This window comes from Carcharhinus amblyrhynchos, chromosome 20, assembly GCF_965287045.1.
Source record: "Carcharhinus amblyrhynchos chromosome 20, sCarAmb.v2.hapA, whole genome shotgun sequence".
Lineage (NCBI taxonomy): Eukaryota > Metazoa > Chordata > Chondrichthyes > Carcharhiniformes > Carcharhinidae > Carcharhinus > Carcharhinus amblyrhynchos.
The window spans coordinates 41,679,381-41,692,774 of NC_137343.1; the positions used below are offsets into that span (position 1 = coordinate 41,679,381).

At 49.9% G+C, this 13,394-nt stretch overlaps 1 protein-coding gene across 1 annotated transcript in view; it reads left to right on the forward strand.

The window, feature by feature from the left end:
* LOC145355955 (solute carrier family 2, facilitated glucose transporter member 11-like) overlaps nucleotides 1–13,394 on the forward strand; it is a 66,877-nt gene that overhangs the window by 19,372 nt on the left and 34,111 nt on the right. Inside the window, exons 2-4 of the mRNA XM_080208468.1 lie at nucleotides 10,918–11,016; nucleotides 11,125–11,285; nucleotides 13,061–13,185. Of these exons, the coding sequence (XP_080064594.1) occupies nucleotides 10,918–11,016; nucleotides 11,125–11,285; nucleotides 13,061–13,185 (385 nt within the window). The remainder of the gene's footprint in view (nucleotides 1–10,917; nucleotides 11,017–11,124; nucleotides 11,286–13,060; nucleotides 13,186–13,394) is intronic.

Below are 13,394 nucleotides of genomic sequence, written 5' to 3' on the forward strand. Positions count from 1 at the left end.
GACGGTGCGAGGCCACTCTAACACGGTAACCAGACGGTGCGAGGCCACTCTAACACAGTTACCAGACGGTGCGAGGCCACTCTAACACAGTAACCAGACGGTGCGAGGCCACTCTAACACAGTAACCAGACGGTGCGAGGCCACTCTAACAGTGTAACCAGACGGTGCGAGGTCACTCTAACACAGTAACCAGACGGTGCGAGGTCACTCTAACACAGTAACCAGACGGTGCGAGGCCACTCTAACAGTGTAACCAGACGGTGCGAGGCCACTCTAACACAGTAACCAGACGGTGCGAGTCCACTCTAACACGGTAACCAGACGGTGCGAGGCCACTCTAACACAGTAACCAGACGGTGCGAGGTCACTCTAACACGGTAACCAGACGGTGCGAGGCCACTCTAACACGGTAACCAGACGGTGCGAGGCCACTCTAACACAGTAACCAGACGGTGCGAGGCCACTCTAACACGGTAACCAGACGGTGCGAGGCCACTCTAACACAGTAACCAGACGGTGCGAGGCCACTCTAACACGGTAACCAGACGGTGCGAGGCCACTCTAACACAGTAACCAGACGGTGCGAGGCCACTCTAACACGGTAACCAGACGGTGCGAGGCCACTCTAACACAGTAACCAGACGGTGCGAGGCCACTCTAACACGGTAACCAGACGGTGCGAGGCCACTCTAACACAGTAACCAGACGGTGCGAGGCCACTCTAACACGGTAACTAGACGGTGCGAGGACACTCTAACACAGTAACCAGACGGTGCGAGGCCACTCTAACACGGTAACCAGACGGTGCGAGGCCACTCTAACACAGTAACCAGACTGTGCGAGGACACTCTAACACAGTTACCAGACGGTGCGAGGCCACTCTAACACGGTAACCAGACGGTGCGAGGTCACTCTAACACGGTAACCAGACGGTGCGAGGCCACTCTAACACAGTAACCAGACGGTGCGAGGCCACTCTGACACAGTAACCAGACGGTGCGAGGCCACTCTAACACGGTAACCAGACGGTGCGAGGCCACTCTAACACAGTAACCAGACGGTGCGAGGCCACTCTAACACGGTAACCAGACGGTGCGAGGACACTCTAACACGGTAACCAGACGGTGCGAGGCCACTCTAACACAGTAACCAGACAGTGCGAGACCACTCTAACACAGTAACCAGACGGTGCGAGGCCACTCTAACAGTGTTACCAGACGGTGCGAGGCCACTCTAACACGGTAACCAGACGGTGCGGGGCCACTCTAACACAGTAACCAGATGGTGCGAGGCCACTCTAACACGGTAACCAGACGGTGCGGGGCCACTCTGACACAGTGACCAGACGGTGCGAGGCCACTCTAACACGGTAACCAGACGGTGCGAGACCACTCTAACACAGTAACCAGACGGTGCGAGGCCACTCTAACACAGTAACCAGACGGTGCGAGGACACTCTAACACAGTAACCAGACAGTGCGAGACCACTCTAACACAGTAACCAGACGGTGCGAGGACACTCTAACTCAGTAACCAGACGGTGCGGGGCCACTCTAACACAGTAACCAGACAGTGCGAGACCACTCTAACACAGTAACCAGACGGTGCGAGGTCACTCTAACAGTGTTACCAGACGGTGCGAGGCCACTCTAACACGGTAACCAGACGGTGCGGGGCCACTCTAACACGGTAACCAGACGGTGCGAGACCACTCTAACACAGTAACCAGACGGTGCGAGGCCACTCTAACAGTGTTACCAGACGGTGCGAGGCCACTCTAACACAGTAACCAGACGGTGCGAGGCCACTCTAACACGGTAACCAGACGGTGCGGGGCCACTCTAACACGGTAACCAGACGGTGCGGGGCCACTCTAACACGGTAACCAGACGGTGCGGGGCCACTCTAACACGGTAACCAGACGGTGCGGGGCCACTCTAACACAGTAACCAGACGGTGCGGGGCCACTCTAACACGGTAACCAGACGGTGCGAGGCCACCCTTCAAGTGGAATCAGACTTGGGTCTGAATTTTGAGCATCTGAGCAGGACGTAGACGTGCAGGAGGTACCTTGTACCTGACGTCCACACACCCGGGGTTATTATGAGGATCAGTCAGCTATGGATGAGAGGGAATCTGATGATGAACAAAGTACCAGTGAAGCAGAGGATGGAGCTGCTTCCTCAAGGGTTCAGCTCCCCAAAGTAAACACAATGATATCATACACACCCGAAGGTTCAAGCGAGGCAACCCAGTATAATCGAGAAGGTATAAATACTGGCTCAGCATCCAGAAGCTACAGATTGGGGGAAATCGGTTGGAAGGATGGGAGCAAAAACAGTGAAACCTAAATCCTGAGGCTGAGACAGTCGGCATTTGTGAACCCAGAAAAAAATACAACTCTGTGAATGAATTCATGAATTTGTGTTAACAGAGACTCCGATAGGAATCGGAGTAGAAATCCCCATGATAGGGAAGTGTTGGCAGCTGCCAACGAAATAGAGTTATGGAGATAAGAGAGGCCAAACAGAGAGAGCTGGACATTTGGAAAGAGTTTGAGGCGTGCACCGAGGTACCAGACTGCTTTGTCCCATAGGTGGGTTTACACTGAGAAAGTTTTACAAGATGGGACTTGCGCAGCAGAAGCCAGATTAGTAACCCATGGGTATGGGAGAGACACTGGGGTCGATTCACCCACAACGGGGAAAGTGACACTGAAAATCTTTTTGGCTGTTCTAGCATCTAATAATTGGGAGTGTAAATCAATAGATATCAAAGCAGCTTTCCTGCAAGGTGGAACATTTCAAAGAGAAGTTTTTTTGAGGCCACCCAAAGAAGTGGGTAATACACAGAGACAACTGTGCAAATTAAACAAACGTGTATATGGATTAAGTGATGCATCAAGGGTTTGGTATTTCTCTGTACGTTCTGTGTTGCTGAAGGCTGGCTGTGCGCAGTTAAAAGCAGATCCAGCAATGTTCTCCTGGCAGTCTGGAGGAAATTTAGCTGGAATTTTTCATGTTGACGATTTCCTATGGGGTAGCATGGAAGAGTTTGGGAAAAGGATAATCGAGAAGCTGAAAACGGAATTTAAAATAGAGAGTCACGCAGCTGGTGCTTTTGATATTTCGGTCTCAATGTCCGATAAAATAAATCCTGGGGAACGATGAGTCAACAAGGATATCTAAACAATATTAATCCCATTCCCATCACCAGAGAAAGGTCAATGGGGGAAAGAGGAATGGGCCAACAGGAAAGGAACAGGATTGTTGAGGATTATGACAGGATAGTTAAATTGGCTGTGCGCACAGGCAAGACAGGATTGGGAGCCACAATGTCCTAGAGCTCAGTAATATGTTGAAGCTCGCCTCAGTCAGTGAGATCTTGCAGGAGAACAAAACATTAAAAAAGCTAAAATGAGAGGAATGTGTAATTGAATTCCCAGCACGAGAACTGGAAGATATGAAGCTGGTTGTGTTTAGTGATGCTTCACATATCAATCAAGCAGCTGGACCAGATGCTGGATTAATAATATTCTTGGTGGGTAAGGAAGGAAAATGTTGCCCCTTGGCCTGGGAAGCAGAGAAAATAAAAAGGGTAGTCAAAAGTACATTGGCAGCTGAAACCCGAGCATTAGTAGGAACGCTGGATATGGGGATATATTTGTCTGACACATGAATAGAGTTATTTTAATGGCAACATCAGGAAAGAAAGTACCCATTGAGTGTTATGTGGACAATTGGCCTTTATGGGACAATGTTCACTCGACAAAAAGCGATTTGGCCAGCAGTAAACAAACACTGGAAAACAGGGAAGTTTCCAAACTCTACTGGGTTGGTGCAAGTCTACAGGTATCTGACTGTTTTACTAAAAGGGGTGCAGGTACTGGAAAGTTGTTAACAATACTGGGGGATGGTTGCCTTAAATCATTTTGAAGAAAAGGGGGATCTGTTGGAATGCAACCATTGGACCTATTGCAGTGTGACCAATGGCGATAAGCTGTAAGGGTCAGCTGACCCAGTAAACTATATAACCAATGACAACATGATGTGGTGGTCAGCTGACCAGCTGACTCAGTATAAATAAGCACTTGTTGGGAATTGTTAGAACTTGGAATGGGCCAAGGTGAGGCCTCAAGTGTTGGAGTAATGAAGTTTCTTTATAAGTTGGAGTAAGTTTTGTTTTATTGCCTACAACTGAAGAGTCCCTCCTGATGGATCGACAACACCCTCACTCTCACACCCTCAGGTAGACCTCAGTGGAAACGCGGGAATGGGTTAAAGAGTAGGATTGGTTAGGCATCCAGGGATGTGTTCCACTATATTCATGATGTATCTGTTTGGAATTCATAGTAATAAATTGGCATGGTGGCACAGTTGCCTCATGGTGCCAGGGATCCGGGTTCAATTCTGGCCTCGGGTGACGTTTGTGTGTTCATAGAATCATAGAACCCTGCAGTGCAGGAAGAGGCCCTTCGGCCCATCGAGTCTGCACCAAACACAATCCCACCCAGGCCCTACCCCCCATATCCCTACATATTATACTCACTAATCCCTCTAAACTACACGTCCCTGGACACGAAGGGGCAATTTCTTAGCATGGCCAATCAACCTAACCCTGCACATCTTTGGACTGTGGGAGGAAACCGGAGCACCTGGAGGAAACCCACGCAGACACAAGGAGAACATGCAAACTCCACACAGACAGTGACCCGAGCCGGGAATTGAACCCAGGACCCTGGAGCTGTGAAGCACCGGTGCTAACTACTGTGCCGTGTTCTCCCTGTGTCTGCATGGACTTTCTCTGGGTGTTCCAGTGTCCTCCCACAGTGCAAAGACATGCATGTTGGGTAATTTACCCTTCAGTTTGTCTGTGCATGTGAGTGTGTGTCCTGTGATAGACTGAGGCCTCGTCCTGGATGTATCCTGCCTTGTGCCCAGTGTCTGACGAGATAGGCTCTGTCTCCCGGTAACCCTGAATTGGAGTAAGTGGTTAAGTGAAAGTGAAGGGGAATAAAATGGAAAGCGTGCTGACACCATGGGGTTGGATGTTGATGGAGTTTTGAGTCTAACAGGAATGGGAGGATTATTTGACACTGATATCTCCATTCTGGAGATTATTCAGATGTCCATGTAAGAACAAATGGGACAAAATTGTCAAACCCATGGAGGACTTAATCAGGGCAACTTTGATTTGATTTATTATTGTCACATGTATTAACATACAATGAAAAGTATTCTTTCTTGAGCGCTATACGGACAAAACATACCGTTCATAGCGAAGGAAAGGAGAGACTGTGGAATATAATGTTACAGTCATAGCTAGGGTGTAGAGAAAGATCAACTTCATACAAGGTGGGTCCATTCAAAAGTCTGACAGCAGCAGGGAAGAAGGTCTTCTTGAGCTGGTTGGTACCTCAGATTTTTGTACCTTTTTCCCGAAGGAAGAAGGTGGAAGGATGTCTGGGATGTGTGGGGTCCTTGATTACGCTGACTGCTTTTCTGAGGCAGTGGGAAGTATAGATGGAGTCAATGGATGGGAGGTTGGTTTGCGTGATGGTCTGGGCTATATTCACAACCTTTTGCCGTCTCGGGCAGAGCGGGAGCCCATACCGAGCTGTGCCACTTTGAGCTGAGGTTGTTCAGATTTATAATCGCTGTAGGTTCCTAAAGGAACTCTTTCCCACCACGTGAGGAACTGGCTTCAAATTCAAAGTGCGTTGGCTCGGTGGTTAACTTGTAATCATTTACCAGGGGGCTGGTTACTGAGTGTTTGACACTGATACGGATTCCCAGTAGAAGTGTCCGCTGCCCGGTACGCAGGAACTTGGAGCAGATTACATGATGGGCAAATGCAGGTCACATGTGCGCAAAGCCTGCGGGTGATTGGCTGAACTGTGGGTGTGTTTATCAGAAAGCTCCTCGGATCATGTGACGTGTTTGACCTCGGGTTTGACGTTCTCCCGGAGAGAATCCGCGGTAAGGTTACTACAACACAGCAACACTTGCTCCACACTGACTGGACCCTCAAATGGATTTTTTTTTGATAAATGTTTCATTAAATATTAACACTTTTCAGAGCAGATGTGACCAGCGCCATTGGGTCAAGGGTCAGGTCTGAGTGCAAGCCTAGTGTTTCAGACAGGGTAAGTTTTCTGGAGGGACCTCTTGCTGGCTTGGCACTGCCCCTTCATTAGGTGTTGCTGAGTCACACCAACTTAAAATCAGATCGCACCATATCTACAAAACCCCCCCTCCCTATCCTCGTGTCTTTATAACACCTTTTCTATCAGGTTTTCCCCGTATCTTCAGACAGAAGGCGTTCATTTCCTCTGGATTCCGAATCCTAATGGAAAGATGATCTCGATCTGAAATGTTGGGCCCATTTTCGTTCTAAGTTCATTTTAAGCCTCCAACTGCGTCTGTGTACAAAAAAAAAGATAAAGTCCTGTTCCCCTCCCACATCCCCTCCTGAGGCCATTAATCCCTCGCCCTGGCCTTCACAGACGTTGCCTGACCCCCACAACATTACCGACCCCTTTATCTCCCCACCCCTCTGCCACCCGGATCAATCGCAGGCTCTTATCCTCTTCCCCCACCTCACTGATCTCACTCAGAGTGACAGCGGACCCTCGTTCCCCCCTCACTGATCTCACTCAGAGTGACAGCGGACCCTCGTTCCCCCCTCACTGATCTCACTCAGAGTGACAGCGGACCCTCGTTCCCCCCTCACTGATCTCACTCAGAGTGACAGCGGACCCTCGTTCCCCCCTCACTGATCTCACTCAGAGTGACAGCGGACCCTCGTTCCCCCCTCACTGATCTCACTCAGAGTGACAGCGGACCCTCGTTCCCCCCTCACTGATCTCACTCAGAGTGACAGCGGACCCTCGTTCCCCCCTCACTGATCTCACTCAGAGTGACAGCGGACCCTCGTTCCCCCCTCACTGATCTCACTCAGAGTGACAGCGGACCCTCGTTCCCCCTCACTGATCTCAGGCAGAGTGACAGCGGACCCTCGTTCCCCCCTCACTGATCTCACTCAGAGTGACAGCGGACCCTCGTTCCCCCCTCACTGATCTCACTCAGAGTGACAGCGGACCCTCGTTCCCCCTCACTGATCTCACTCAGAGTGACAGCGGACCCTCGTTCCCCCCTCACTGATCTCACTCAGAGTGACAGCGGACCCTCGTTCCCCCTCACTGATCTCAGGCAGAGTGGCAGCGGACCCTCGTTCCCCCTCACTGATCTCAGGCAGAGTGACAGCGGACCCTCGTTCCCCCCTCACTGATCTCACTCAGAGTGACAGCGGACCCTCGTTCCCCCTCACTGATCTCAGGCAGAGTGGCAGCGGACCCTCGTTCCCCCTCACTGATCTCAGGCAGAGTGACAGCGGACCCTCGTTCCCCCTCACTGATCTCAGGCAGAGTGGCAGCGGACCCTCGTTCCCCCTCACTGATCTCAGGCAGAGTGGCAGCGGACCCCTCCTTTCCCCAGCACCGATCTCAAGCAGAGATCTATTGGACCCTCAGCACTTACCTCCTCATTAACTGGAGTGCCCGAGTTGGGCTTATATGGAGTTTGTCTGTTTTGTGCTGATTCTGGTTGGGTGAACGCGGTGATAAAGGGGGAAGTGCCGGTAAGGTTGAGTGTGCAGCCCATTAAGTCAATTCAAATGGATGCTAATGCATTTAAATGGCCCTCGGGCCTATTTGGGGCACAGTCCCGATGGCGGCCATTTTCGGGCCTTGGTCAAGGGGGAACTGGCGTGGGGATGGGCACACCCCACACCCAACTTTTCATGCCCAAAAATGGGCACAACACAATGGTAAATTGGGCCTGTTAATTCTGTTCCTCCCTCCACAAATGTTGCCTGACCTGCTGAGTCATACAATGCAGGAGGAGGCCATTCAGCCCATTGAGCCTGCACCAACGACAAAACCTATCCCCATAACCTCACATAATTACCTTTCCTAATCCCCCCGTGACACTAAGTCGCAATTTAACACGGCCAATCAACCTAACCCGCGCATCTTTGCACTGTGGGGGGGAAACCGGAGCACCCGAAGGAAACCCATGCAGACACGGGGAGAATGTGCAAACTCCACACACACAGTGACCCGAGGCCGGAATTGAACCCGGGCCCCCAGCACTGTGAGGCAGCAGTGCTAACTGAAAATGGCCAGCTGTAAATACACCCTCTGATCAGTGAGATGTTATTTGGTTGCCAACATGGCTTTTTAGCTCCGAGAGAGTTCAGTTGACTGATTCCTGGGACGCGGGAGGGGTTATCTTATGAGGAGAGGTTGGAGAGGCCGGGCCTTGGAGTTTCGAAAAACGAGAAGCGATCTTATTGAAACATTTACAATCCTGAGGAGACCTGACAGAGTGGATGATGAAAGGATGTTTCCCTTTGTGGGAGAGATTAGAACTAGGAGACTTAAGCTTAAAAATAAAGGGTCTCTCACTTATTAAAATGGAGAGGAGAAACTTTTTCTCAGAGAGTCGAGAATCTTCAAACTCTCTTCCCCGGAGACTGGGTCATCGAATATTTTTAAGGCAGAGGTAGATAGTTTCTTGACTAACAAGTTGAGAGGGGGGGGGATGTAGGCAGAATGTGGAGTTGAGACATCAGCCCTGACCTTACTGAATGGTGGGGCAGGCTTGAGGGGCAGAATGGCCTGCTCCTAGCTCTTTAGTACATTAGGCACCTGCCCTTCTGAAAGCAGCCCTTGTAACTGGGAGGTTGGAGTCAGCCCCGCTATTCCCCAACACTGTGGGGTGCTGACTGACTGAGGTTACAATATGCCATTGTACCAGGGTAAAAGTGTTATCATTGTGTCTGTGGCCCACCTTATTTCACACAACCCATTCCTCCAACTGCGAGGGACATAGATAGGAAGGAACTTTCCCCCTCAGCAGAGAGGGGTAAGATTGAGGGTGAGGGATAGAGATTTGGAAGGGTTTTGAGGAAACTCAGAAGGTGATCTGGAACTCACTGCCTGAAAGGGTGGTGGAGGCAAGAACCTTCACAACATTGAAGGAGTGTTCAGATGATCGCTCGAGACACCACAATGTACAAGTCTACAGGCAAAGGATGGGATTTTTTGGCCGTTGCTCGCCCCAAAACAGGGGAGTCCTGCCCGAAATCAGCAGACTTTTGCCTGGCACCGTCCCGCTGGGAATCCTGTGGCAAGCGGGACAGGAGGATCCCAGCCCGATACCATTTAAAAAGGAGCAGAATGAATGCGCTCCTCCTGCCACCTCACCCCGTTTAGCAGTGGCCTCGAAGGCTTCTGAGTCTTCTGGCCTGGTTTCACCTGGGATAAGGTGTAAGTGAGGGGTGAGTCAATCAGCACAGTCAACGCTCCAGTAAAGCCGCAGGTTCAGTAACTCCTTCGTATCAGTAACCCCCATGATGACATTCGCAGTCACTGTTTAAACAAAATGTAGTGAGCCATTGACAGAAAGGCCAGGGCCAGGAGGATGTTAATGCTAATCCTGCCTTTTTTTTTGTGAGTAGCTGATGTTTAATTTTATTAGTCAGCAGGATTGAAGGGAGTCCACCGTTAACGGACTCCACGTTTAAGATGGAATATAGCAGTGGGCTTTGCAGGCCAGAACTGCACAATCCCCCCGTCCCCTGTCATCCCCCTCAGTCCCTGATGAGTATAACAGGGGCCTGTCGACAGCATAAGGGCTGGGCTGACTCGCTGCAGCTTCATTTTCACAAGACAGGGGGCGCCAGCTTCGGTAATGATGCACCTCAAGTGGCCATTGGCCATCAAAATGTGGCACGCGCTAGCCAGCTAAGGGTAAAGTCAACAGGACCACCTCCAAGAACCCCAGCAAGCTGGCAACTGGTCCTTTTCACAAACAGGGTTATCTGTTTGGCCACAAAATAATTTTTCTTTGATCATTCTAACACCAAGCCTGGAATAACTCCCACTTCCGGCTTCTCCACACTTCTTGCTGGAATCGAGTGAGTTTGGGGCAGAGGAACCAAAGGAATGGGTGGAAGATGCCATCTCATCAGCCCTGCCTCAAATCGGCTGAGTAAGAAGTCTCACGACACCAGGTTAAAGTCCAACAGGTTTATTTGGAATCACGAGCTTTCGGAGCACCGCTCCTTCATCAGGCGAGCATTGTCGGCGAGTGAGTGTCCTCTCACCTGATGAAGGGACGGCGCTCCGAAAGCTCGTGATTCCCAATAAATCTGTTGGACTTTAACCTGGTGTTGTGAGAGTTCTTGCAGCACAGCAGAGGCAGAGTCCTACACCGGGGAGGGACATCCGGCAACAATGCATGAAGAACTCCAAAGGAATGGTGGCTAACAGGATTTGAGACGTGTGCGAGAAAGATATGTCGATACGTGTTGCACTGTTCCTGGATAGGGGTGGCGATGGCCAAGTGGTATTATCTCAAGACTATTAAACCAGAAACTGAATTAATGCCCTGGGGACCTGGGTACAAATGCCGCCAGGGAAGATGGTGGAATTTGAATTCAGTGAGGAATTAAGAATCTACTGATGAAACCATCGTCGGAAAAACCCATCTGGTTCACTAATGTCCCTTTAGGGAAGGGAAATCTGCCATCCTTACCTGGTCTGGCCTACATGTGATTCCAGAACCACAGCAATGTGGTTGACTCTCAACTGCCGTTGGGCAAATAGGGATGGGCAATAAATGCTGGCCAGCCAGTGACAGCCATGTCCCATGCATGAATAAAAAAAAATCGGAGCTAGAGATGGAAGGTTGGGCAGCTCCTGTTAACAGGTTCTCTTTCGCTAACTTTCCAATTGTCTGATCTTCATTCTAAACCAGATCACTCGGGGCAAACTTCCTATTTAGGTCTGACACTGCGGGATATCGGACAGGATTATTTCATTATCAGCGGTGGTTTCTTTTCACTTTGCAGCTCCACAGGAGGAAGTTTATACTCTTCGTCTTTACCATAGGAATTGGTGGGAGTTTCCAGTTTGGCTTCAATATATCCACCATCAATCCACCCTCAGAGGTAAGAAGATCATCCGAAATTACGGACCCTTGTCCTCTCATTTACAATTCTGCAATTCTATTTCAGTTTGATGTTGAATGAAGTTTCCGTTGTATTTCATTCTTACAGCATATTAAGAAATTCATCAATGAAACATGGATGGAGCGACATGAAAAGCCACTACAGGAATATTCATTAATGCTCCTGTGGTCGTTTATTGTATCGATATACCCTGTTGGGGGACTGATAGGAGCACAGATTGCTGCAATTTTCACAGTGAAGTATGGAAGGTAAGAACACCAGGAATCGATCCATCACCAAATTATATAGCACCTCATTTCCTCACCTCTTTGAACTTGGATGAATGGGACTCAGCAATGATATTATACTGACCGAGATAAAAATCCTGCCGATCCAGGGATTAGAATGGTGGGTGTAGTAGATGGAGGCTGTGGGACCGTCTTTCTATGGGGTTAAACATAAACTGATAGACAACCTGAGGTCAGCCACCATCGTATTGAATGGCAAAGCAAGCTCGAAGGGCTGAATGGCCTTCTCCTGTTCCTCATTATGGTTATAGAGAGAGTGAGGGAGCAGAGAGGGATGGATAGACAGAGTGAGGGAGCAGAAAGGGATGGATGGACAGAGTGAGGGAGCAGAAAGGGATGGATGGACAGAGTGAGGGAGCAGAGAGGGATGGATGGACAGAGTGAGGGAGCAGAGAGGGATGGATGGACAGAGTGAGGGAGCAGAGAGGGATGGATGGACAGAGTGAGGGAGCAGAGAGGGATGGATGGACAGAGTGAGGGAGCAGAGAGGGATGGATGGACAGAGTGAGGGAGCAGAGAGGGATGGATGGACAGAGTGAGGGAGCAGAGAGGGATGGATGGACAGAGTGAGGGAGCAGAGAGGGATGGATGGACAGAGTGAGGGAGCAGAGAGGGATGGATGGACAGAGTGAGGGAGCAGAGAGGGATGGATGGACAGAGTGAGGGAGCAGAGAGGGATGGATAGACAGAGTGAGGGAGCAGAGAAGGATGGATAGACAGAGTGAGGGAGCAGAGAGGGATGGATGGACAGAGTGAGGGAGCAGAGAGGGATGGATAGACAGAGTGAGGGAGCAGAGAGGGATGGATAGACAGAGTGAGGGAGCAGAGAGGGATGGATGGACAGAGTGAGGGAACAGAGAGGGATGGATAGACAGAGTGAGGGAGCAGAGAGGGATGGATGGACAGAGTGAGGGAGCAGAGAGGGATGGATGGACAGAGTGAGGGAGCAGAGAGGGATGGATGGACAGAGTGAGGGAGCAGAGAGGGATGGATAGACAGAGTGAGGGAACAGAGAGGGACGGATGGACAGAGTGAGGGAACAGAGAGGGATGGATGGACAGAGTGAGGGAACAGAGAGGGATGGATGGACAGAGTGAGGGAGCAGAGAGGGATGGATGGACAGAGTGAGGGAACAGAGAGGGATGGATGGACAGAGTGAGGGAACAGAGAGGGATGGATAGACAGAGTGAGGGAACAGAGAGGGACGGATGGACAGAGTGAGGGAGTAGAGAGGGAAGGATGGACAGAGTGAGGGAAAAGAGAGGGATGGATAGACAGAGTGAGGGAGAGGAAAAGAAAGATGAACACATTGAGGGTTTACACATTTGCAGGTGATCCGGCTGGGTAAGAACTTGTAAGTTGAGGGTAAATATACCTTCAGTATAGATTTAATTCCAAGATCTGACAGTAACCTGGGCAGAGTTTAGTATGGAGAATTTACAGCCTTTCGTTAATCTATGGATTTGTGTAATAGTTCAGTTAATCTGGTATGTTGTGTAATAAGCATTGAGAATTCAGCAGGATGAATGTTTTGAGTGAAGTAGCAGTGACTCGGAAGACAGGTTACGTCCAACACTTCCCCTTGTCTGGTTGCTTCTTGAAGAGTCAATGAATGGTGCTGACAGCTTGAATATTTGATCTTGCTGAGTGCAGAAGATTAATTATTAACTGTTACTCAGTGAAAGGTTGTAATTGTTCACAATACATCCCACTAACTACACACTCCTGTGTTTCAGAAAGAAATCTCTACTGTGCAATGACATTGTCGCGATTGTGGCTGCACTGACAATGGGCTTCAGCAAGATGGCAAGGTCATTCGAGATGATCGTGGTGGGGAGATTCCTGTACGGAGTTAATGTTGGTAATTGGATTTTTTTTTTTTGCTTTGTTGGCAGCGAGTAAAAGAGAATCCTTCATGTGTTGGGAACAGAGAGAGAAAACTGGCTCAGTCATCACCTGAGTGTCACACGTGAAACAGGAATCCACTCAGTGTCATTGAGGTCACCTCAAAGAAAGAACAAAGAAAATTACAGCAGGGCCTTCAGTCCTCTAAGCCTGCACCAACCATGC